The sequence below is a fragment of the Haliaeetus leucocephalus genome, unplaced genomic scaffold (assembly GCF_000737465.1).
Source record: "Haliaeetus leucocephalus isolate CR32 unplaced genomic scaffold, Haliaeetus_leucocephalus-4.0 Scaffold173, whole genome shotgun sequence".
Classification (NCBI taxonomy): domain Eukaryota; kingdom Metazoa; phylum Chordata; class Aves; order Accipitriformes; family Accipitridae; genus Haliaeetus; species Haliaeetus leucocephalus.
Window position 1 is genome coordinate 4,532,952 of NW_010972609.1, and position 27,173 is coordinate 4,560,124.

At 38.3% G+C, this 27,173-nt stretch overlaps 1 protein-coding gene across 1 annotated transcript; it reads right to left on the minus strand.

Moving 5' to 3' along the window:
• Positions 1–3,154: 3,154 nt before the first annotated feature.
• CCDC34 (coiled-coil domain containing 34) lies at positions 3,155–27,083 on the minus strand. The gene is made up of 6 exons (XM_010563904.1): positions 26,863–27,083; positions 22,910–23,042; positions 20,367–20,474; positions 6,823–6,981; positions 5,006–5,147; positions 3,155–3,369 (listed from the first exon to the last, which is right to left on the minus strand). The coding sequence occupies exons 1-6, from the start codon at positions 27,081–27,083 to the stop codon at positions 3,155–3,157; spliced, it is 978 nt and encodes a 325-aa protein (XP_010562206.1).
• Positions 27,084–27,173: the final 90 nt, after the last annotated feature.

Genomic DNA, 27,173 nt, shown 5'->3' on the forward strand with positions numbered 1-27,173 from the left:
TTTAGTTGGTTTTAGCCACTACTATAATAAAATTATAGAATTGAATTAAAGATTCATACGTTGCTCTTTAAATCATTTTTTCTTTTCCTTGTGATGAAGAATAGCTTTACATTCAAGATTTTACATTTTACAGTGTAAAATGAAAAATTAAACTCAATTGTATAATGTCCTTTGCACTGCTTTAACAATAGGCGAACATGAAGTACTTTGTGAAAGTCTAAATATGTGAGACTTCGCACTAATTCATATCATAAATTACTGACAAACACAAACCCAATAATCTATTAAGTACTGTAAGATGTTGCAGTCTTGTTATTATTTGGCATTATCTAGAAAGAACAGTCATAGGCATATGGTATAAACTGATTCACTCAAGGTAAGGGTACAAGTAATGTTTTAAGTATAAACTTGACATGAGATAGTTTAGTATTTTTCATGATTTGCTCTGAAGAAATTTAAATTGATTATTAAGATTAGAAGCAGAACCAATACATTGGACTACTTACATGCCAGAATGTGCCTTAGTGGGTTTTTTACAATTTAAATTTTATAATATGCAATATACTTTTTAATATTGTGTCATTTTTAAAGGATAACAATGTATTTCTTAAAGTGATGCAACTATGATAACAGGAAAAAGTCTTACTTCTTTCTGCTTTCTCCTTTTCACCACTGATCACAGAATTGCTGAGATTGGAAGGGACCCCTGGAAATCATCTAGTCCGACTCCCTTGTTCAAAACAGGTCCAACTAGAGCAGGTTGCTCAGGGTTGTGTCCAGTAAGGTTTTGAGTATCTCCAAGGATGGAGACTCCACAACATCTCCGGGCAACCTGTTCCAGTGTTTGATTACTCTCACCTTAAAAACTTCTGTCTCATATTTAAATGGAATTTCCTGTATTTTAGTTTGTGCCCATTGCCTCTTCTCATGTCACTGGGCGCTACTGGGAAGGGTCTGCTCTGTCTTTCTCTCTCCACCCATCAGGTATTTACAGACATTGGCAAGATGTCCCCAGAGCTTTCACTCCTCCGTGATGAACAGTTCCAGCTCTCTCGGCTTCTCTTTGTCCGTCAGATGCTCCAATTCCTTAATCATCTTTGTGGCCCTTCACTGAGCTTGCTCCAGTATGTCCACATCACTCTTTTACCAGGTTGCCCAGGACTGACCGTAGCGCTCCAGACGTGGCCTCCACCAGTGCTGAGTACAGGGGAAGGATCGCTTCCCTCAACCTGCTGGCCAACGCTCTTTCTCCTGCAGCCAGGAGGCTGCTGGCCGCCTTTGCCACATCCATCACCTTTCTAGGTGACTGAGGTGAGGCTGACTGGCCTGTAGTTCTCCAGACCCACCTCCTTGAAGACAGAGTTGACATCTGCTTTCTTCTAGCCCTCAGGAACCTCCCCTGATCACCACGACTTCTCAAAGATAACTACAATGGTATTACAATGGCATTTGCTACCTCCCTCAGCATTCACAGGTGCACCCTATCAGATCCCATAGACCCGTGTATGTCCAGTTTGTTTAGATATTCCCTAAACTGATCCTCCACCACCAAGGTTGCCTCCCTTGCTCCAGATTTTCCCACTGGACTCTGGGACCTGTGATTGCTGAGGTCAATCAGCAGATTGCCAGGAAAAAAAAAAAAAAGAAAAAAAAAAAGTGTGAAGAAGGCATCAAGTACCTTGGCCTTTTCTATGTCCATTTTCACCAAGCCCCTGCCCCATGTGGCAGTGGGCCCACATTTGTCTTGATTTCCTTCTGCTGACGATATACCCACAGAAGCCCTTCTTGTTGCCCTTCACATCCCTTGCTAGTTTCAACTCCAGACAGACTTTGGCTTTCCCAATCCCATCCCTGCGCACTTGGAAAGTGTTTCTATATTGCACCAGGGTCACCTGTTCCTGCTGCCCCCTCTTGCATGCTTCCTTTTTCTATCTCATTTTAGTCAGGGGTTCCTTGTTCATCTATGCAGGCTTTCTGCCACTTCTGCTTGAGTTTCTGCTCATTGGGATGGACCATCCTTGAGCTTGGAGGAAGCAATCCTTGAAAATCACCAGCTCTCCTGGACCTCTCTTTTCTCCATGACCACATTCCATGGGATTTTTCCAAGCAAGTTCTTGAACAGGACAAAATCTGCTCTCCTGAGTTTCAGGGTTGTGATCCTGCTATTTGTTCCCTCCTCTCAGGATCCTGAACTCCACCATCCTATGGTCACTGCAGGCAAAGCTGCCCCCAACCTTCACATCCCTGACCAGGTCTCCCTTGTTTGTACATCAGGTCCAGCAAAGAGCTTCCCCTTGTCAGCTCCTTACCGGCTGTGTCAGGAAGTTCAGGAAGTTACCAATGCTCTCCACAAACTCCCTTGACTGTTTGCGCCCTGCTGTGTTGCCCTTCCAGCAGATTTCAGGGTGGTTCAAGTCTCCCTATGAGACCAGGGTCTGCAAGCATAAGGCTTCTTCCGACTGCCTGAAGAATGCCACACACTTCTTCCTGGTCAGGTGGTCTGTAGCAGACACCCACCACAACATTGCCCACCTCAGTCTTCCTTTTTAATCTTAACTCATTAGGTCTCAGCTAATCATTGGCAAAACTTCAGGTGTTTCTCCTCCCCTCTCACCGCCTCGCTGTCCCAGCCTATGCTTCCTAAAGAGCCTGCATCCATCCACTGCAGCACTCCAGCGATGTAAGCTATCCCACCTACATCTCTGCGATCCCGATGACATCATAGCCCTGCAACTGCATGCAGGCCTTGAATTCCTTCTGCATTAAGCCAAGAATTGTCTTAAAGTCTGTTATAATTAGCACCTTTAAAATAACCCAGTAATACTGTCACCCAAAAGAATAATCACATACAGAAAAGAACTTCTTCAACAACAAAAGAGGAGAAAAGGAAGAAACAATCTGTGCGTTTTATTGGTATTGACGTACAGTTCCATTACAATTAGCTAAATATGACTTTTTTCTTTTTCTCTTTTTTTACTAAAATGCAACATATAAAAAACCATACAAAAATGCTGATTGGTCAGCTATAAATACAAAGCCTGTTCACAAAAAACAAACAAACAAAAAGCAGCCTGTTTTGGACATATAAATACATATAACTTTATATTTATGGCCCAGTTCACTCAAGATCATAAGAATAGTTTTGTTTTCTGTACTATAACTGCTTTTTGCACAAGGATCCAATACAAGGGTTGGTTTTGGGCTTATAAATTACTCTAGGTGAAGACACATGTGACTGACAAGATACAGGTCTCTTACTCTTCTTCATGGTAAGAACACCATCTTCCTTTGGAGGAGGCACATTTATAGGTTTCCAAGGAATGGGGTTACAATATGCTGGAGCTGGATACAAATTTCCATCAGCACACCCTAAAACATTTAGAAAATACACATAACTAAAAAGGAATATTTACACTACAAGCTTTACAATACAAGCAGTTATAATAATCATCTGGACTAACAAAGACACAACAGTGTCTTCAGAGGAAGACAGCATAGGCACATCACATAATTTAAATGATTCAAAGTAATAAATCTTCCACCTTTTTTTTTTTTTTAAACCAATAACTGGCACATTGTTCATCTCTATTTAAAATAATAAGCAGGTCAAATGCTGTGTAACATTCAGAATGCTCAGTCCTTTGTATACTTAAAAGCTGTAAATGTCTATGAATTGGATCCTTAGCATTATTTCAAAACATTCATAAATAAAACTTCCTGTCACCACGTATGCAAAGCTCTCATATTTTTCCATCTTTGCTTAACTGTTGTTCTTCATTTTATTGAGGAGAAAAATACACTAATTATCCACATATACATTAATAATCTGCAATTAATAACCTACGGCCCATAAAGCAATATCAGAAAAACTAAAATGCAACAGAAGGAACATGTTGCCCTATCAGTCGTTTGTCTGTAGTGAAATTTCAGTGCATACATCATGTGGCTGGGTAAAACAAAGCCTGTAATATATTTTATTGCATGAATACAACTGAGTAGAGAAATATTTTTCAAAAATCACTTAAAGAAGTGATTGCAGCTGTGGGGAAATAATGAAGGTCCAAAACAAAACATGAAGGCAAAGTGTATCCCCCATCTATAAACAGATGTAAGCAAACGAGCAAAGGTTGTTCACCTGCTTTATACATTTTCTTAAACATTTAGAGCCTGGAATTTAGGTCCTAAAATATTTTCTGTTGCGAATCCAAATTACAACAATGATTTTAATTATATAAAAAAATAAAGGCAAAAGTATATATGTATTTTTAAAGAAAATTTAATTAAGCACTCAAATGTAAAAATGCAATGCTATTTCTTACTGCTCTTCTGCTTTTGTACCATGCGGGATGACGAAAAATACAAAAATAAAGTGAGACTCACAAAACACCACACTATCAACAGTATTCTCTTTAACACTTCCCTTTAAAACAAAAAAGGAATAGGATTACAGAAGCCAAGAAGGTGTGATGCAAGTGTAAAGCTAAATGGAAAGGAAATCTTAGCTTGGAACACAGGTTGATTGCCACGTCTCCTTTTTCAGACAGGACTTCTGTCAGCCTCTTATTAATCTTTGCATCTGAAAAAAAACCCTCTTTTCTAAGGGGGATTCAGGTGCGATAAGGTGGCACACAGCTTCTGTAACATGAACACTAACTTTACAAGGATGCCAGCATAACTGATTTGCTTCAAAGGAACCAGTGATTGGCTCTCGTGATTCCTATGCCTGATAAGGAAAATGAGATCAAAATCAGTTATAATTTGGTATGCCATATTATTCTCTCAAATAATATCGATTTTCTCCCAAATAACATGAAGGGCTACAAAAAATGCACAATGGGTCTCAGAGTAAAAGCTTCTCTGACTTATACCATATGAGATATTCATTCCCATGTGCCAAAATTAAATACTGGATGAAAATCTTAAACAGGCTTCATTTCACATTAAACGATTAGAGGGAAGGAACCACAAACCTAAGTAACTACGTTTGTGTAGCAGAAGTACAAACCTGTAGACTTCCCACGTGGGAAGCCATAACCATTTAAAACAGGGCGTGGTTTATTTCTAGCATTATGTAGCCATTCCTTAAAGATCTTCTCTGATCTTGCTTTCTTCTCCTGTAGTTCAGCTTCCCTTTCTTTTTCTTTTTCCTAGAAGTAAAAAAAACCCAACAAAACCTTAAGATATTTATAGACAAAGCCCTGTACAATAACTGCTGAATATATTTCAAATATGTTTTCAAATAGAAATACATTTTCCTGACCATAGAAAAGTTGCATTTTTTTAATTTATTATTTTTTATTATTATTTATATTTTTTATTTAAGTCTGGGCGTGGGGGAAAAAAAAAAAAAATCAACCTCTGCATTAATCCAGTGTTTCTCTGAGAAAAACCTCTCAGAAGATATTCTGAACATAATGGGCAGACGGCCAGGGCCTACTGTGCTGCAGTTAGCCTAAAGAGGCTATCGCATCTGGGACAACCATCCACTCTTCTCACTTAGCCACATTCGTACAACCCTGTATCAGCCATGACTGGGTTGCCTCCAAGCCTGGAGCAGGCCTGGGAACCATTAATCAGAAGTAAAACAGTGTGCTTAGGCATGGCATTTGGATTTAAACTAAGTTTAACTGATACTGTGAACATGGCTTACAGGAATCTACAAAATGAAGAGGTGACTAAAAGAAGGCATATGGTTTAAATCTGTCTGATGACTTTCATTTTTCTTGGGTTTCGAGGTCCTTCTACTGCGCATTTTAGAGGCTCTGTAGAGACACAGAATCAGTTTGCTAAGCAGGAAATAACCACCGCCAGTACAGAATATTTAAGTGTGTTTTAATTAGATGGGAAATTTTGAAAGATTGCAAAATTAAGGTCATTAAGACCTGAAAATTAATCTGATACAGCTTACAATATTTTAAAGTTAATCCAAAGAAATTATTATACATACTCGTGAAACACTTACAGATGTGTTCTGTACTTTAAGAACAACTGCTGTAATTATAGGGGGAATATAGATAAATTCTTCTCACCACAATCCTCCCCCACTTAGCTACAACAGTAGTGTAGTACTCCTATAATATCGCATATTCTACTGAAAAATTATACTGTAATGTTAATTAAATTAAAATACAACCAATCAGCTTCACAGATAAGACTTCTGGTCATACATTTCATAGTTTTCAGGCATAATCATTACCAACATGTGATATTTCAGAGGAATTCTGGATGATTCCTGCAAGCGTAGCCTTGTTAGAGCATTTGTTCTAGTGAGCGAGAGGACCTCAAAGCCTGTACTCTATGAAGCTTACAAGTAAGAAGTCTTCTGAAGCTCACTATAAAAATACATAGGTGATTAATTAATATGAAATAACATTAAAATCAGAACTCTTAGCATCAGATTAGTACAGACAGATATGAAGAAAAATGCTTTTAATTAGAAATATGTGCAAGTATAATGATAATATAATGATAGCAGTGGTGCTGGGAGAAAAATGCCCAGAATGCTACCTATTTTCTGCCTGGGTCACCCTGCAACAGACTGAGTAATAAAGGTACACTGTGTCATTTGCATTTCTCTTTCCCTTATCATATCACAATTGCAGTGGGTTTGCAAAGACTGTTAACAAAAATGTGTTAATACGCATCTTGCTTTGCTGACCACACCTCAATGTCTTCAGTGCACTAACATTACAACTTTTGAAAGTTTTTCTCATGTACAACGTTGCCATTTGATAAATTCTAATCAATTCAATCAACCAATATATTTAATATAAATTACAAATCAGGTAACCCCATCCAAATAAATGATTAGTTGATTAATACCTTCTCTTTCTTCTTCTTTTCTGCCTCTTCAGCTCTCTTCTTCTTTAACCATTCTTTATACTTTTCTTCAGCCTTTTCTTGTAACTGCATTTTTTCTAGTTCCTTTGTGGCTTTTTCTGCCATTTCTTTGCTCAGCTTTCGTTCCCTTTCCCTTCTTTCCTACATTAAACAGATCAAAGAAACAGAACAGAAACTTTTCAGTATATTTCAATGGGCAATTCCTTTGAGGGATACAGTTAATTTTATTACATAATTACAAATAAAATTATCACAACCCTAAAAAAACATCATATTGGAAGATCTTTGCAGACAGAACCTATTCATCACTAGGTTCTAGATAAAATAGTTTTAAACATATAAACTTGTCAGAAAACATGATAAAAAAATTACTTTCAGCAGTCCTTATGCTATTAAGTTTACTACTCTGTTTTATTTATTCAGACTTTTTTTTAAAACACTTCAGACACTTCTCAGTATTTCTGGGAAAGAAATATATGTTGCAATTCTTGGCAATAGTGTGTTAGTTTTACTTTTCAGTGAATCCAGAGCAAACTACAGTTCCAAATGGAAGTCAGGAAAACTGTCCCCTTCTAAGAGTCATTGAGATATGCAGATTGTTCAGCACACTTAAGCATAAATTAATATGAAAATAAGAAGTTCACATTAGAATCCAGTTCATGTTTTGTGGTATTGCCTACATTTTTTATATTCTTTAGTTCATTTGTGTATGGATTTCTTCTATGAATCAATCCACACATTTCTCTGCTTCAAATGATGAAAGGGAAAATGAGAAAACACATTCTGGGGCAGGCAAAAAGTGGCAACTGAGTGTGAAGTGAAATTGCTACCTATATAATTTGGAAGATACAACACACAGAGGTATCATTCACTTCTACGTCTTTTCAGGGTGTTGTGTATCTTAACAGTACAAAACGACGTTTTGGGGGACCATTCTCTAAGCTAACAAGCACATATTGATGGCCTTTTCTTGATCTGGAGAGGGAGGTATTTTCATTTGAAGACTAACAATAGCTCTCACTTCCCTTCCCTGTAACCTTTATGAAATGACTGGGATTCTACTGATTCAGTACTACTTCTGCTTAGCTTGCTCAGCTCTGAAGAACCTGCATACACACATAGAGGCAAAAATCTTTACCAGACAAGCTGTGCACATGACTTGGAGGGGAGGCAGAAGACTTGAGATCAAACAGTTTCCACTTCATAGAAAAGAACAGCTGAATAAAATCTTTTTCTTTTAAAAAATCTTTTTCTTGTGTGCTCCCGTGCAAACTCCTCTTGAACAAAGATGTGTAGTTTAGCATGAACTGATGCTGACTTAGAATTATTACAGTTGGCAATATGGATGTCGAATGCCTAGAACTACAACTGCAAACTATAATAAACTGGGTCCGTCTTCTTCATGGAAAAGAGGAAAAACACATTTACAAGAAGAGCAGGAATATACTTCCCTTCCCATTTTACCTCTTATAAGCACAAAAAGGCAGAAAGCTAGAGCTCTGCTCTGCTCTCCCCATGGGCCCCTCCCCACCTTTTTTCCAGATTTCTTGCACTTTTGGAAAATTCAGTTATGCATAAAGAAGCAGAAGCCATAATACTGGAGCTGGAGACCAGCACAGTTCTCTCAGTCTGGTCTAAACAGGGCATCTGCTGGTTCAATCCTTGTCCTCCATACCAAAATCCACCAGTAATTCAATATAGTAGCATCATACAGAATAAAAATTTTAGCTTATATTGCCCTGCAAAACACTAACTCAATTCTGCCATTTATTGGATGAGATGACAAGTTGCAAAACCAGGGCAAATAAAGAGGAAATGCATTGCTTTCAGGTTAAAAGGTTGTAAGACCTAGTACTGGATATTAAACGCTTTCATGTTTGAATCCTTATTCACACTACATGAAATTGCCTCGATAAAGAAATCAGTCTAAGCATAATCTTAGCTTACTCTTGGCATTGTTTCTCTGAGCATGTCGTAATGCTAAACTGCAGCCTTCTTATCAGAAGAAACCAGTTTACAGAATTGTTTGAGTTAGTGTGTCCCTCTCTGTGTTTGCCAACACTAGAAGCATTACTACAATTTTAACATCAGCAGCTAAATTATGCATTAACTCTGGGGTATTTCCCCCACCTTTTACAAGCTATACCTTATTAACTGTATTTACCATAATCTCCGAGGTGGATGTTTCTTCACCTAAACCACGATGATACTTTCAGTACCACTGTTTTGGTACACTCTTGACAAATATTCTAATCTGGGAACGAAGAGTTATTTGTGTACACACTGCACACAATCTCACAAAACAATTAGCTACTAACTATATTTTTTCCTTGGGTTTGGAATGTTGGGTTTTTTTTCATTTCACTTCTAATCCATTCTAGTGAACATCAGCTGAATCTGTTCTGCAATGTAGGGAAAAAGGTCAGATATGAATACACTCCAATTTCCATGCATATTCTGGAATGTAAAACTCCATAGAACTACAAAATAATGGAAGTCTTATTAATATGATTTCACAACAATGTTTGTAAGGCCTGTGCATGTGATAAAACTATTTACAACTAAGACCAATGAAAAAAGAATTTCATTCTGGAAAAAAAAAAAAAAGAAGTTGAGATTCTGAAGTATTTTTGTACTACTGAAGAATGGAAACAAGATCTTTCTTAACATTAAACAAACCCTTCCATGCTCAAATACATTAAAAAGGAAAAAGAATCTATTTTTGGCAAATTATGCAGATCCTAAGTATCACCTGCCTGAAAAACAAATTACCAATTGTCTAAGCTTTTCCTCATTCTTCATCTAAAATTCATCTTAATCTCTTTTATTCAGAGCTTTTCCTCTGTCCCTTCATTACCAAATATTCCCCACATGCATCTCTCAACAACTCCTGTCTTGAGACAGTGATAGTCTGGGACACACAAAAAGCATTAATGTAGATGAGAGATATATGCTAAAACAGTGAGCTAAAACCATTGGTGAAGAAGGCTTACAAAGATTTCAATTCTTTTATTGTTTGCTGGCTTATCTCTGTTGTACATGAAAGTTACAAAAGTAAGGATCTTTCAAAGCTACGTTCTTTAGCTAAGGGTCTTACCAAATAAAAAGCATGAAAATAAATATAGGAGAAAATGAAAAAAATGGGGCCCTTCCATACCTAAAGGAAATTGTTCAATAATGGACAACAATTATAAGCAGAAAATAAGACTAAAAACCTTTCTGAAGACTGTAATTAAAAGGCAGGGAAGCTTCTTAAATTATTAACTTTAATCACAATACTTCAGATGAGTTTAGCCACTATCTAGGCTGACCCAAAGTTAAATTAGCTCCTAATGTAAACAATGATATGCCATGCACACTACCATGAAAGCCACAACTATTGCTAAGTTTCACTTGCAGTGAGACATCCTTAAGACAGGAGAGTCCCTGCAGAATTGCAGGCTTGCAGCTGCCTAGATTATTCTGCAGACAAATCAGAAATGCTTCCTCTTTCTCTCATGCACAGAACAGCTTTTCGTTCACAAAGTTGGTGTACACCACATTCCCAGCTGCTTTAATAACCTGCTTCATGTCAAGTTCCTGTCACCCTGGCCTTCCCAGCTTCTCCCATCCTCATTACTTTCCCTTATACAACTTTATCAAAAACGCTAGGAATGTGCATATTAATGTACATGTTCTTCAATCCTCCCCTCACTCTCCCTCCACGTATATACAGGGGGATATAGAGGAGGAGGGAAATTATACAATTTGTTTATGCTTGGTGTTGTCAGATTGGGTTTTAAAAATTCTCTTTGATCTTGTGTTCAAAACAGACGTGATCTATTCACTAAACCACTAGCAAATTTACATATACTTTAAAATATGATAAGACATATTACATAAATTAAGGTATTGATTGTAAAACATCCAGTTACTCATTGCAAGAAAGGCGTGTTTTCCCACCACCCCACCCAAGCACATTATTAAGGAGAAAGGATACAAATCTGGCCTGCGGGTTCACTGCTCTGGGCTGCGATCCTATCAAGCCTCGGAACCTAATGAAGCCTGGGCTAGGTCAGTACTTGGAAATCCCCCACCCAGAACAAATCCAGCTATCCCACAAAGCAGTGATGGTGACTCAGTAGGCAGCATGTGTCTCTCTGAGTCAGTACCAAACCAATGTCTCAACAGCAGAACTACTAACTTTTCAAGAAAAGTCAGACCTATGCTTATGTGGAGAATTCTCAAAGGAATTTAAAATTTGGAGAAGCATCCCACTTCCTTCCTGACAGAAGGTAGACATATTAAATAATTTTTCAGGCAGAAAAAAGCCCAATTGCCATCAAAGCAGAGACGCTATATCCAACTGGAAGAAAATTAATAAAATATTTTCTGTATTTTCATATAAATGATTAACTGAGAGGGTGGAAAGGGTAAAGTGCAAAGCTGCTTGCTGTTCTGCATTCTCTATGTAGAGTGTTGCTGAATAGAAACATTTCCAGATATTAATGTTGTGGTTTATATTTTTTAAGATACTTCTCACGGTAATCCCTTCCCATTTTCTGGTCTGCAGAATATGACAACATTTTTCTTTTTATAGATAACTGATGGTTCTATTTCGCGGCTGTTTGCTCTGACATCTTAGCTACCATATTCTAGCATCATTTTATGCTGACTGATGGCAAAATATAGGAAAAGTCTACACTGCCAACATCAAAACATATATCCAAATTTCCTCATATATCCGCATAATAACCCTGAATGTCAATCACATTTAGCAGCCTCGGAAATCTGGGTTGTTCAGCCAATTGTTGTTATTTTCTTTTCAATTTAGCCCTATTACACAGCTCAGTCACCAAGCCTAGCCTGCAGAAATACTTCTTTAATGTCTCCAGAATTGGCACGTGAAAAGAACGAGAGGCTAGAAAGGAGGTCAGTGAAACAACACTGAGCTGCATTCGTCTGCTGACAGGCAGGTTTACAACAATTTACTGCTCAAGTTCACACAGAGTCAATGCAGATCCCGCTGCAGTCTAGTAGGTGGAGAATTGTAAGATGGTTACATGCATGGATCTTTCTCCCAAACTGTGTTTCTTTCATGTGGGTACTCAATATACGTGACAAACAGAAAGTCTTAGTGTACTTGGTCTCTGAACACTCTCAGGGTCTTCAGAAGAATGCAGACTCCACAAATGCTGCTGAAATACAGGAGTACTCATATCTTAATCATCTGCCACCCTGAACTCCTCCTCCACAAATCTATCTAAAACTCATTCTAACACTAACCATGAGAAATTAGTTCATTCTACTTACAGAAATCTCAAGGTAAGTCTGGACACAATTAAGATTCAGGTACAACCTAAAACTATAACCACAGTACTGGCCATGCAGAACCTCACAGAAAAGTTTTGTGTAAAGACACATCAACACTGTGCTGAGAGAGAGAGAGAGAGAGAGAGAGAGAGAGAGAGAGAGAGAGAGAGAGACTGTCTTGTAAAGTACTCCAGGTCTAGATGCTGAAAAACCCACAACATGCAGAAAAAAAAACCCTACGAAATTAAGCCCAGAGTTACAAAAAAGTTTAGATATGTAAAGACAGACTTGGGCACCCAAACAGAAAATTTAAATTCTTAAATGACGTTGCTTCTCAAGGTTGGAAGGTATTTATGCTAGATATTTAAGCTTCCCTCACAAATACATTTCTTGAAAGGGTTCAGTCTTCACAAATGCGAACACCTTAGCATCCCTTTCAAGTCTAAACTGTCAGCAAAAAACCACAGCACATCAGGCTCTGTATAAAATGTAGCAGCAAGCACAGCTTTGACTTAGAAGAATAGCTCAGCTGTTAGAACATTAACCTAGGACAGGGAAGATCCGGATTTCACTACCTCTCTCCCCGAGGGGATTCAGACTAACATGTCCCACTGTGGGGAGAAGACTCCATCTACCAGGCTGCAGGCCGGGATGACAGGACTCTCCACCCCTTCTGTTGAAGAGGTACCACTCCTCACAAAATAATTAAGAACTCATTAGATGAAAGAGAGCATGAGCGGGCATGACTTTTTACCTTGAAAGTCATGCTCAAGCTGCTAAACAATCTGTATTCTATATTAGCAGTAGTGAGATAAAGTATGCGTTAAACAAAATCTTTGGAGTAAGAGTTGAAATCTAAGTCTTTCTTCTGTGAGGAATCATGCAGCACACCAAGAAAGGGAAGTCTCCTCCAAGAACATTGTCATTCATTATTTTACAGTGTGTTGGTTCTAAGCGTTCGTATTTCTTACTGCTTTTTCCTTCTTATAAAGATTATCAGCCAATAGCAAAGGAAATCATAAGAAAAAAATTTTCAATGAAAAAGCATCAAAAGAGAATTTTCCCATCCTGTACCTGTTTTCCATTAAAATTATATTTTTCCGTAAGTAACGGGGACTTACTGAAAGAAAAAATGACCAACAAAAAGTTGAACAAAGTTCTATGAGTAACGCCCGCTCTGCTCTTATTTAAAGAAAAAATAAAAAGTGATGCCTTATTCTCTATTCAACAATGCAGAAAGTATTTGAAAAGCTACAGTCAAATTAACATTGGTATTAGGATAATTAGTTTTTCCAATGTAAAATGTGTAGCTTCACTACTTGTGCTCTTACAACTTTGCTAGATATCACATTAATAGAGCATAAAGTATTATATGCAAGTTAAAGACTAAAGACAACGTGAGTTTCAGAATTACAGTTATTTGGGGATGCAAGCATTCCGCTTTTGAGATTTCAGTTATTGTTGCAAATATATGTATTACATATATGCACTGGGGTTTGGCTGGGATGGAGTCAATTTTCTTCTTAGCAGCTTCTGTGGTGCTGTTTTGGATTTGTGACCAAAACAGTGCTGATAACACAACAGTGGTTTAGTTATTGCTGAGCAGTGCTTACACAGCTTCAAGGCCTTTTTTGTTTCTCACTGCCCTGACAGCAAGTAGGGCTGGGGGTGCACGAGAAGCTCGGAGGGGACACAGTTGGGAGAGGTGACCCCAACTAACCCAAGGAGTATCCCGTGCCACACGATGCATTGCTCAGCAATAAAAGCTGGGGAAAGAAGGAGGAAGCAGGGGGACGTTAGGAGTTACGGATTTTGTCTTCCCAAGTAACCGTTATGGGAGATGAAGCCCTGTTTCTCTGGAGATGGCTGAACACCTGCCTGCCGATGGGAAGTAGTGAATGAACTCATTTTGCTTTGCTTGTGCGCATGGCTTTTGCTTTACCTATTAAACGGTCTTTATCTCAACCCACGAGTTTTCTTACTTTTACTCTTCCCACTCTCTTCCCCATTCCACTGTGGGGGAGTGAGAGAGCAGCTGCGTGGGGCTTAGCTGCCTATCGGGGCTAACCCACAACAATATATAAATATTTATATGTACACATATGCATATACATTAATTGAATACTCTAGATAGAAGGTTCATATTCTATTGGCATTCTAAGAATGAAGTAGTTTTGCAGAGTCAATAAAGGTGGATTAAATGTGATTGGACGATACCATATTAAAGAGAGTGCAGAGGGTAGACTGCACTGCATCAGTGTTAATTTTTTAAATATTTAATCAAAAAGCCATTGTCATTAGGCCTGACCTTTAATCCTAATAGTTTCTTCAGGATCAATTCATAAGAGGTTCTGACTGTTATGACAATGTTCTAAAGAATTAAACGGTCACATCAGTTTACAGACACTTTACAGTTTATGCATCCACAGCGCATTTCTCAAAGCCTTGGTACTTTGATTTGAAGGCAATTAATCAGGACTTCAGCAATTACATGTACCTTACTTAGGTGTTCAATCCCATAGTTATTGATAGGAATGAGACTCCACATCTTGGGATCAAAAGTTCATGTAAAACAGGAAAAGAAAAAGAAACCTGCTACTGTCAACAAGCTTCCTACTCTATAGTAAAACATTAGGAAGTAACTCATATATAACTGGGGTTCTTCAGATACAGTCTTCTAAACACAGCAGTCTTGATAGGTGGGCAAGTCTTAAACCAAAATTATGCTTACAAACTATAAAGGCAGGGGCTGGGCCCTCATTTACATGAGCATAACAACATTTCACGTGAGGTGAAATAAAGGTCATAAAGGTCCACAGTCAAAACCATCCTCAGTTCTTTAGAGAAATACCAGTAAGGGGACACAGAATAAGGAAGAAAGGGAGTCTGGGAAAACAAAGGTTTTATAAACCAAACTGTAAAAAGGAGTTCTCCATACTGCACCTCACGCCTGGGAGATAAGGCTGTCAGGGTAAAGCCTTCTTCCTGGAAGAAGGCTACATATGTCTTGAATTAATTAACTCAAGGGCAAATGAGGGCAAAAAACCAAAGTGGCTTCATCCAGCAGCTTACATATTTTCCAAAAGAGAAGAAAAGCTTTTCACTAGCATCTCCAGAAACTTCCACTGAATAGAACACAGTAAATTATCAGACAGTAGAACCAGTGCCTGGTCACACTGTGAAAGAACTTGGAACTGAACCACACTGGACAAATTCTGAATAGTGGTGGTCTTCAAAGGAAACACTAAAAAAGAAAGTATGAGTGAGTGATCAACTCTGAACATCTATGACCTCACCTACCACTTTTTTTTTTTTTTTTTTGCATGTTTTATACCCAGCCAGAGTTTTGTCATCACATATTAATCCATCAGATTTAGACAAGAGAGAAAAATCCTTGGAAGGAACCAGAAATAGGATTCCCAAATATTTTTAAGATATTTAAGCAGTACTTTTATTTTCGTTCTTAAACTGTTATTTACCCAGGTCTGTAAGCAGTCTTGGTATCACCTACAGCCTGCTAAGTCAGTCACAAAACCTTTATTTGTTAAGCAAGAACACATTTGATTTGATAAAAGACAAGTCACAAAGATGCCACTATGGAGAGGAGATTTTAAAAATATATCACACACGTAGTTCCCCCAATCCAAATAATTCCAAGGCACAGTGGGGGGGGGGGGGGGGGGGGGAGGAGGTGAGGGTGTTGTTGGTTGCTGTTTGTTTTTTTTAAACTTACTCGGTGGAGAAAATGACTGAAGTTAACTGGTCTGTTCAGCATCTACAGGGAGTCAGCATATAAACATGAAACAATAAGACTTTGAAGGCCTCTTTTTTTTTAATGATAAATTCTAGCCATTCTTTACCTCTTGGTTTTACTTTCAATAAAAAAATGTAATTCTACTAAGAATGGGTCCTTTCTTGGCCCTTTAAATACTTCTTTCTGTCTGTACATGAGTGCTGTGTACTAGTTCAGAATGGTTCCATAGACAGTTCAGGTTTTGTGCTTACTTAGCATATCAGCATATTAAACTACATAGTTACACTAAATAGATCCAACTTTTAAGAAAACATTCAGGTACAAAATCATCGTAGACAATGTCAGAAGGAGCTACATATAAATGGCTTTTCAAAATCAGTCCAGTACTGAAAATTTTACAGTCTAACGTTTTAGAAATTTTTCAAAGGTTTAATCTAAATCCTAGTGTTTTAAAAGTATGAGTTTAGTCCTGACTACTGCCTCTTGTATAGTTCTTGAATTTGAACAGAAGAATCACATATTTTCAAAGAACTTGGAAGAATGGGGAGAGTCAGTGAAATCAGGTAATTTTTCCCTAAAGGAAAAATACCTTTTTCCCTGAAGCAATAAAGAACTATTAGAAGGATATTAATAGTTTTTCAAGATTTTACTGACAAAATAGAAAATAACAGTGAAAAAAACAGCTTACTTATTAATGTGAAAAAGTAGGCAAGTGAGCTTTCTATGGGATCTTTATGCATACACATATGGGAGTATATATAACAAAAGCAGTGGCTGACTTTCAAAACAGCACCATAAGTAAGAAAAAGTTCATAGACTCAATAAAAATTTGAATTGATTTAGGAGCCAATACAACTACATAAATATATACCTACCTTATCCCAGCTTAGAAGTAGCTCAGGTTCTACATTACTTCACCAAAATACATCTTTGTACTTAAAATTTAATAAAATTTATACTTGGCATAATGAATTATAAGCTTTCAACAGAGCTACACCATTTCAATCCAAAATAAACGATACTTATATGGTCAATTTCACCTCTTAATAGCTTTACTCCTCCACATAATGTTAACAGATTTACCCATTTGTGGTTAGTGTAACTTTAAAATAAAAAGAAAAAAAGGAAAAAAACACATTAAGTGCCAGAATGAACAACATGGAGAAAGTAAGCTTTCACAAGCATTAATTCTAACCTGAAGAAATGAGACAGTAGTTAGTTTTCAATACCTATTTAAAATTTAGTTCTGTGATAAGATTGGGATCGAAGACATCAATTCCTTTCTTTTTAAACTTCACAGTTCCGCTACGCGTTGCCTCCCAGAACTCCTTACCAAACTGGAGTCTAAATACAACAATTAGCAATCAAGCAAACATTTTAACATACCAGAAGGATTAAGACAGATTCTAATGGCTTTGCTGATCTATGTCCAGTTTTGTATACCATTCAAATCAAGGCTACTTTAATAACGAAAACATGACACTGAACACCAACTTTGCTTGCTCAGCATTTATAATCACACCCCCCTCATTTTTATCACTAAATCTAACAGTAAATCAGAAATAAAAGTTTTAGTTACATACAAAGTCATGTTGGGTTCAAGTAAATTTTCTTCTGGAATCAAAAGCATGTTTGGAGATACTTTACAGTTAAAATATTTGGGTTAATACTTCTGCTATTTATTAAAAACAGAGCTCTATTACATCTAAACCAAAACAAGTCAAACAGACAATTTACTGTTTGTCCACAAATGACTCAACCTTAGGAGAGAGTGAAAGTAAGACTATTTTTGTCCAGCAGAGATCCAGTATCTTACCAAAAATTCTAAAGGCATTAGTAGAACCAGGATAGCGCCTGACAGTTGATTTTATTAAGCTTTTAATTCCTAGTGAGCTGCAAAATTTTGCCATATTTGCATAAACATATTTGACAGCTTAGAATGTTCTTTGATATCTCATATTTCAACATACTACTTCTAGTTCATTTACAACCTTTAAAATCACAAAAGCTATTTACATAGAAGGATAATAAATGGTTATGATTCCTTTATTTTCAAAAATAGTTTAACTCAAAATGATTGGAAGCATAAAAAAAAACTTCACAGCATATAGTTTTAAATATATATTAAGCAATAAAAAATGAAACTGCCAGTGAACAGAAATAGTGCTCAAGCTTTTCTTCCTAACCTGACCCTAAAGGACTATATTTACCAGTCAGAGCATCACAATGGACATTGCCATGCAACAAAATACAAGAAAACTGGCTTGGCATACAGAAAAACAGCAGAATTCTTTTATGCACATACAAACATTCTACTTCTGATATAAATGTGTCTCACGTTCACGGTATGAAGATTTTTCCAGCAGTGTCTCCTGGTGCTGGATGCTCAAGATGAAGAAAAAAAGTTTCATGCTCGCTCAATCATCCCTTACTTCCTTTGTCAGTACAGTATTCAGCAATGGGAAAGGATACAGACTTGTGGACACCACAGAGGTAACATCCCCAAAAGTACTGCCTCCTGTCAAGTAAAGCATTTTGTGCAGTCTACACACAGGGGCTCAGAATCGCTAGCTGGATACAAAAAAGGTGAGTGCTTAATGCATATTTCAGTGAAGAATACTGCGAGTTTTGCCTCAAGGAGCACCTTTTGATGCTTCTAGGAAGAAATGAAGTGAGCTTTCCCTAATATGAGATGTATACATGCTCCCCAAGAAAATCACAGCAACTGTCAGTGCTCATGAATCCAACCTTAAACTTCGTGTGAAATCTTCATGCAATTCTAAACACCTTCTTAGTCACTGAATTGACATATTTATCCTTCAGTCTGTGTCCAGATCCACAGATAATCTTGTGGAAACTTGAAGTGGTAAAGATCTATGCAGCACAAATGTTAATATCCTAAAGACAGCTAAGCTTTTAAGTTCAGTTTGTTCTTGATTTGAGTGTGGTTTACAGAAAAGACTAGCCAATGAATCATCCGATTTAAATGAAAATCAGATTACTTTTGGTAAAAGCTTGGGACATGGCCTAAAGATGACCTTATCCTTTCAAAATATAATATGATAAAGTCCAGACACAAATATGTTTCTTCCCCTGTCCTCTGGGCTGATGTGAATACCATAAAAAAAGACCTCCTATTCCCATTGACAATAGAAAAGAAGTAGTTAATCAGTAAATCGACAAAGACAAAGGTCTTTGGAAGACCCAAACAGGTAGAAGTTTACAGAAGTTGAAGGGGGGGGAGGGGGGAGGAAGACGCAGGAGGAGGAAGAACAAGAATTTTCACTGTTTTGAACTGTGAACAATTTTAACAGGCAGCCCAAATTCTTTCAAGCCAATGGTTACAGACACATATAATTTAATCTGCATTTTAGAAGAGGAAAATGGCATTGTTTGTGCTGAATAATAAATCTTCAACTTTTTGCTGTGTACTTTAATAAGGGAGGACCCTTTCTACATCATAATAAACGCTTAGAGCAGGACTGGTTTGGGGGTGGGTTTATGCCAATCATCCAGTTAGCATTGAGACTAAGAGTAATTAGGTTAGATCCAAACTCACGTTATTCTAGTGGTTCTAGATTGAATCTGAAAAAAGAGTTCTGAAATGGTGAAATGTATGAGGTCTGGATATCTAGCCCAGCTAGTGCCATTGTATTCAATTTTCATCTGATTTTATTCAGAACCAGAAGTACAGAACGGTAAGCAACTGGTATTGCTACAGACCGTAAGACAATGAATACATGTGCCCACAAACTACCAGGGGCTGAACAAGCCCAAGCCTTCCAAACGTTCCCATTTTTGCCACCCAGTACACATGCTTGCTTTGTGTGACACTGAGCTGTACAGTGCCCTGTGGAGGTCAGGATTCCGTCTGCTTCTGACTCTGGACTTAGGCATCCCTCTCAAGAGAGCTTAAAAAAATTTTTGATCCCACTCAGAAATGACTTTTTGGATGAAGAAATTCCCAATTGCTAACTGTGGTCTACTGAGAATTTCCTGAATCTGGCCTCACACCTCAATTATCCCTCTAAACTCTACCATACTATTTGCCTGTCCACAATGGTACTTAACTAAATCCTTCTTCTGGCTCTACTTGGTGTACAAGACATTGCAGACAGTTAAGATGTACCCTTCACCCAAAATGCTTGGGCATTGAACCTAGGAAGTCAGAAAGAGTAGGGTATACTGAAGATCAGAACCCCAGCTATAATTAGCAGAAGGCTACTGCACAAGATGTAGGTCAATTATCAGTTACCCGACTACTCAGAAAACAAATCTCTTGATACTTTATGGAAAAAAAAAGAAATCAGTCTTGGAAAAATGTTTTAACTGTGTTGGCATGGTTTTATAATTTTCAATTAAAACAGCCATTCATTCAGCAAACTAAAAACATGGTTTTCCAAACAGTCTAAGTAAACTTTACATAGGTTTACTTAAGCATGGTATGTGCTAGAATATTTGCAGTCAAAGCAATATTTACCTCTTCTCTTTTTTTTTGGACCCATTCCTTGTGCTTCTCTTCAGCTATCCTTTTCCTCCTTTCACATTCTTGCCTTTGCTTCATCTTCTCAAGCTGTATATTCATTTCCTAATTAAAGAAAAAGTATACGTCTTAAATCTGTGGTGACCGTCTACACCAGTACACTCAATACTGGAAATAGTGCTGCAGTTAAAACAATGTAAGCATTAGATTTTGAAATTTTTTCTTCATTAAGATTTTGGAAAATATGGATGACAGTCAATACAGAAATATGATGAAATACAATCAATGGAAATGTGTTATTTTTAGAATATGAACTGGAAACATGTATTTTAATTAGGCTTTGGAAACAACTCAACAAATCACTCCTCAGCTTATTTAAACGCCCTTTCAGTCAGTAGAATCTTAATTTGCAGCAGTGCTTTTCTACAACACTTAAAATTTACATGGTGTACTGCTCTGCATTCAAAAGCCAAGTGAAATATTACTCACTTGTGATGTTTAGTACCAGAACTACAGAAACCTTAGGGCTTAACCCAAAGCTTATTAAAGCCAAAATTACTGCATATTTTAGCAAACTTTGAACCAGGAGCTTTGTTTTGAAAGCAACAGAAGAAATTCTGAAGTATTTTATCTTTATAGGACATACGGTATATATGCAATCACTTCTCTCTCTCCAAGGAAACAAATCGATAAAGAAAAAACATGACTAAGATGACAATTTGAGATGCCTAGTTTCTCTAACAGTAGCATTAGCACAAAGTGCTATTTTTCAATGAAAATTCATACCTTCAAACACAGATGGAATTATTTCCATGAAACTGATTTTATGGTCCTTACACTGCAGTCAGTTTCAGAGAGAAGCCCCTCTTCTTATAACTTCGAATTTGAATTTATTAAGTCCTCAAGAAAAAATAGGAGCTTACAGAAAGCTCAGAGAAAACACTCACAACACAGACATAGTTTGAAAATACAGTTGTTGCTATATTGAGGGCAAAGTTACAGCAGGGTTCCTGGTTTCTGTAAAAGGTGATGGCACTCTAAGGACCTTAGAAGACCCCATCCACTATCCACCCAAAATGTTTATCCACATTTCCGACATTCAGGGCAGACTTGGTGCTGATGTCATCAAAATATCTGGGACTTCACAGTTGCGTCTTAGGATATCAGTTTAGAATACTTTTTATATGCAAATGTAGTAATTCATTTTTATATCACAATCGCATACTTTGTTCTCTTCTGCCATCTTACAAAAAGGTTAATTGTATTTTTTCCCCTGATATAATCTGAGTTGCCTACATTGCAGTTTAACACCTAATATTCTCAAAATCTTACAAATTAAAAATAAAACACTATTCCACCAATTTCTACGCAGCTTTAAGTAATGCTTGTCCTATGACTGCTCCTGATACATATTTAAGAGACATCTTCGAGATTACATTTACTACTGTATAAACGCTATTGTGTGATACACAAGAATAAATTGCTTTGGCTCCTCATCAAGACCATGTGAGAAGTCCATACACAAACCACGTTTTCTACCTGACACCAGAAATTACTTTGGCTCCTTTTTTGTACTTAAAAATCAAAACAGGGAGATGACCACCAAACTGGAATCTAAAGGGGAAGTAATGAAATGTGTGGTGCGTATTAACGGATCAGAACACATTCCTCAAGTTTAACAAACTATTTTGGTGTTATGCTGACCTCTAAAAGACTGTTCCAGACCCTTCCATGAGTGGCTGTTTTATAAAAAACCTAAGGTAGCCCACATAAAACAGCTGTATCTTATATTCACTTTACAGATAAAGCAAATCACAGAAAGGTTAGGACATTGCTCAAGGTCAAACAGTAAATCAGTAACTAAAGTGAGAAATGATGTAACTTTGATGTGATTGTTCTAACCACTACCCAATACTTCCAATTTGATCTTAAACAACAGTATGATTTAATCAACTACAACTACAAATATATTAATCAAGAAAAGATATAATGCTCTCACTTAACTCTGCCCCAGTATTCCAGAACTGTTCATTTGCAAGGGGGCAAAAGATAGAAGGAGGGGAAAATAATGCTGGGACAGGGAAACCTATCCTGGGAAAGGACACCAAACAGTTGTATAATTACACACTAAGTGTGTAACAACACGGTGCCTCATATCTAACCAAGTAGTTTGGCATACTTATACCCAGTACACGCCCTGTCGTGTTTTACTACCTACATGCAGGCGTACGTACCCATGATGAAAATCAAGGTACCAATTATATAAATAAGTTTTAATCCTTTAAACTTGAACCATCACCTGACAGTTGGATAAGCAAAATATTATACAGCACCACTTCAATGAAGCATAACATTTAGCAAAAGAGAATGCATATAGCATGAATCATGTCAGCATTATCAAACACAAGCACTATGGCGGCCCAAGACACTAAAAAATAATGGACAAAACTACTTGTGTTTCCACAACCAAAAAAAAAAAAAAATTCCCATGCTTGCTATCTTCTATTAGACTTCACATCAAGCCAATTGGATGTATTCACCTCTACAGCTCTAGCTTGTAAGCGGGCACGTAGTTCCTTCTCTTTGCCAATGAACCATTCTTCCCATGGTGAAAGATTATCTTTCAAAGGTGACTCTTTTTCTTCCCCTGCTCTTTCAGAGTCTTCAACCTTCCTGAATTAAAAACAAGAAATGTAAAAGAATATTATCTGCAATATAGTTGGCTGAAAAGTTAAGCAGTGCTACTGCCTTAAAATTACATTTCTATTATGGCATATTGTGACAACGATGACATCATTTTTCTACTTGCTTAGGAATCTCCAGAATGGATAACTTGCATTTATAACGCACCTCTGACCATCCCCCTTACATTCTACTTATTGAATTCTAGCTTTTTAGTGATTCCCCCCCCCCCCCCCCCCCCCCACTGTGGAACAGATTCAAACATTACCTTTTATGAACTAAACAAAAACTAACACCAGAAACATCAAAGTGCCATCTTCCTTCTCACATATGGAAACCAAAGGAAATCAGAGATTTAATATTAACATCCTGTCCTTGGTCACCAAAAGGCTCCATGTATCAACTGGCCTTTAGCACGAGCAAAGAATAATCAAGACTATTTTTTCTTCTTTTAAGTCCTATAGAATTGGATTCATGATATCAAGCAATCTCAGCATTAAGAATCCATTCACTCTAACAGGTAAAGTTTTCCACTCTAAAAAGCTTTCACAGGAAACATACTTAAGAAATATGGCTTGCATACAATACTTGATAATATTATACAAGGTTCTATTAGACTTTTAATAGAGTACCTTGCATAACTCCACTCATAACTTCTTTACTCATGAATAATGCAGCAATCCTAGCCCCAGGCCAGAAATATCTTTTATAATATTCTATACGTGTACTATCTCATAAGTAAGACAGTATATTAGGCTCTAAGTCAATAAAAATTGAAAACATGCCAATAGATTTCTTTATAAGATTTCTTCTATCTTATACAGAATTCTTTCTTAAACAACAAAACAGTGAAACGAAACTTCAGTTTCGTATTTTATATGGACACATGGGCTCTGGAAATACCTACATACATAACTGGCTACAGTGAGTAACTCTGCTGAATTCAAGTTACAGAAGAGGCATCCCAACAAGCATATTATGTTAATGCTCCTGAAATAAATCTTTTAAGCATAAGATACCTGTTTTTTATCAATATAAAAGTATTACATATTCACAAGGAACAGCAATACTCTGTTGGAGAACATTTTACATCCCGGTAATCTTTAGAATATATTTCTGTGATACAAAGCATTTGAGGACAACGTCAGTGCCAATGAGTTTTGTCCTACTCTTCTCCATTCTTGTTACCCGCATGTGTGTGCACTAACATGATCATTCGCTGGTCAAGCCAGGACATGTCCAGGGGAACTGATTCACGCTGAAACTAACCTGGAAAAGGGTTGTTTTCCCCACACACAATCAGCCCCCAACCCGCCTCATACTGTGCTGCCACAGAGATGTAGCACAACAGAACTGACAGGACACCCTGACAATGCACGGACAGAAGCAGCACAGGCCAAGCGCTCCCAAGCCCAGTGTTGTCCAACGCATTCTGCTGCACCTTAGGCCTTTTATGCTACAGTGTTAACAAAGACCAAAAATTTAAGAGAGACTGTTTTTGAACAGGTACACATAATAAGGGATGCAACTTAAGAATGCATAATAACATATTTTGTTAGAAAATAACTCTCTGAAAGTTTATTAAAGATAAGGATAAAAGTATTATGCATTCAAATTCAGGAAACCAACGCAACTTTGTCCAGACTTGACATTTTGGGCAGGGATACTTCCTCAACACATTCTTTTGCTGTGCATGATTTGCATTATGGCACCTTGAACTAGAATAATGCTGACATATTAGACCAACCTAAGAAAAAGTACTAGTAGAAGGACTGAATTAAGTAATATTTACCATGTGTTTTCTTGTATGAGTAATTATAAAGTTCACGCTGTTAACTGCTCAAAAAAATAATTCACAGTAATGAATTAAAAACTTACTGTATACAAGTAAGAAAGAACAGAAAATAAAGTTTAAACAGAGTAAAACACAAGCTCAATACGAAGAACTGTTCGGAGAAACATTTCTCTCGTTCTGCAGTACTGTCTAAAGCTCTCAGGTTGCACCAGAGCACAGACTGGAATCCAATCCTTCTCAGTGTGCATCCCAGCCACCATCACACTCTCCCTGGCACACCAATTACATATTTTGAGCCACAGAGACCTTGAATATCATGGGACCATTTTCTGAAATGCTAGCATGTTCACATCTATGACCTTGCTCTGAATAATTAAAATAACAGACTTCTTAAAGTACCACATTCTCAAGTGCATTTATTTTTTAAATAAGTATCTTAAATCAAATTAGATGTATTTGGCATTAGAACTGAAGTCTGATTAATAGAAAACACTGTGATTATCATTTACCATATAGTCACTTAAGTCACGCCATCAAACGTAACACTGATCCATAATGAAAGTATGAAAACACCTAATACCATTTCACAAGGCCTTGCTTTCAGCCTTTCTCTTTTGCAAATATTGCATTTCCCACATTAAATGTCTGCCTCACGCTAATTTTGTGTAGTTTTAAGAGGACAACAACAACAAAAAGACTCTTTGAGAGAGCGTGTGTATACGTTGAGGGTAGTGGCTGTGTAAAAAGAAGTGTTTCTTATTATTATACTTCTGACATCTTGGCAGTTATACACGGAAGCTGCTATATGAACATTTGGTAGACACTTATTACAACACAGCAGCACTATTACTCAGTTGCAGTGTCTGCACGAGTGAAGTATATGTTGTGCTCGCAGAGTTTCATGAGATTGTTCCAAGTCAGGCCCTAACAGAGGTCATCTTCAGTTCCATCTTACCACCACCAGGAAATAACTGCAGCAACAGGCCCGAAAATTGACAGCTGTTTCAAGCAGCATCTCAAGCTGCAAAGACACGCAGCAGTTTGAACCAAGCGCTACAGAACTTCAAGGTACGTGAACAAAACTGCTTATTGGGAAGGAGTGAAAGGACAGGTAACAGAAAACTGGAAACAGGAGGGACCGTAAACAGGCCAATATCCTTTTCATTCTGAAGCTTCTATTTCTGGCTACATTTGAGCACTTTCCCTGGACTTTTAGCACCTTTTTCAAGAAACGCTTGTAAGAAGAGTTCAGCGTGGCCCCATACGCTTTCAGTCCATCTGGGAGGTGCGCACTGCTCTCCATGAGAGCCCGAGAACCACACCGGGACCCTGCACTCCCGTGAAGCTCGGCTATCCTCCCCTTACCCCACTGGCACTTTTAGCTCAGCTCAGTCTCGCTAGTTACATCCACCATCAGTTACCGCACAGATCTGCGAAGTTTCCATTGCGAAGGTTGTATTCCAGGCACTCCCTGCTCCTCCCCCTTCTATTTTAAAGGGAGGAATAAGTACTATTTATTTTCCTGTCAGGCAGAGGAGATCCCGAGGGAAAGAAGACATATTAAGTTTGCGTACAATTAAAAGGGAATGAAGTTAAGCCACAGGAACAAGAACTGTGCAATGCATACGCATGAAACTGACTCTGGATATGGCTACGTACACTAGACAAAATAGCCCTTTAGTCTCCAAGATCATTTAAAAGGATGACAGGAACGGCTGTACCTCTTTTAACTCGCAAAGACCCCGAGGCTCAGTTCAACAGCTCACAGATATTTTACAAACCCACGACGACGCTCAACTGCCCACAGAAAAGGCTGCCGTAACCTGCCACTTCCCAAAAAGGGACCGAGGTGCCTAAAGCTCTTATCTCCGCGAACAAGCCCACACTTCTGTGAAACAACCTTCCGTCCCCAACCAAGGCCTCAAGCGGAGGGAGCCGAGTTGGAGAGCCCGGCTCCTCAGGCGGGGGGCGGCCCCCAGCTCCCCGCTCCAACCTGGGCCCAGACGCAGGGGTTACCTATCGCCTCGACGGCTCCGGCAGGCCGCCGCCCGCTCCTCCTCCTCCTCCTCGCCGCTCAGGGAGCCGGGGCGGGACGGGGGGGAGAGCGGGGAGCAGCCAGAGGGACTGAGGGGCTCCTCGCCCTCGGAGCTGGCGGAGGCCGGCGGGCTGAGGCGGGCCGCGCCCCTCCCCCTCCTCCCCCCGCTGCTGCTGCCGCGGGTCCGGGCGCCGCTGCTCATGCCGGCACCTGAGGGAAAGGGCGGCGGTTAACGGCCGCCCGTCCCGGCACGGCGGCAGCGGCCTCCGCCAAGCGCAGACGGCCCGGCCCG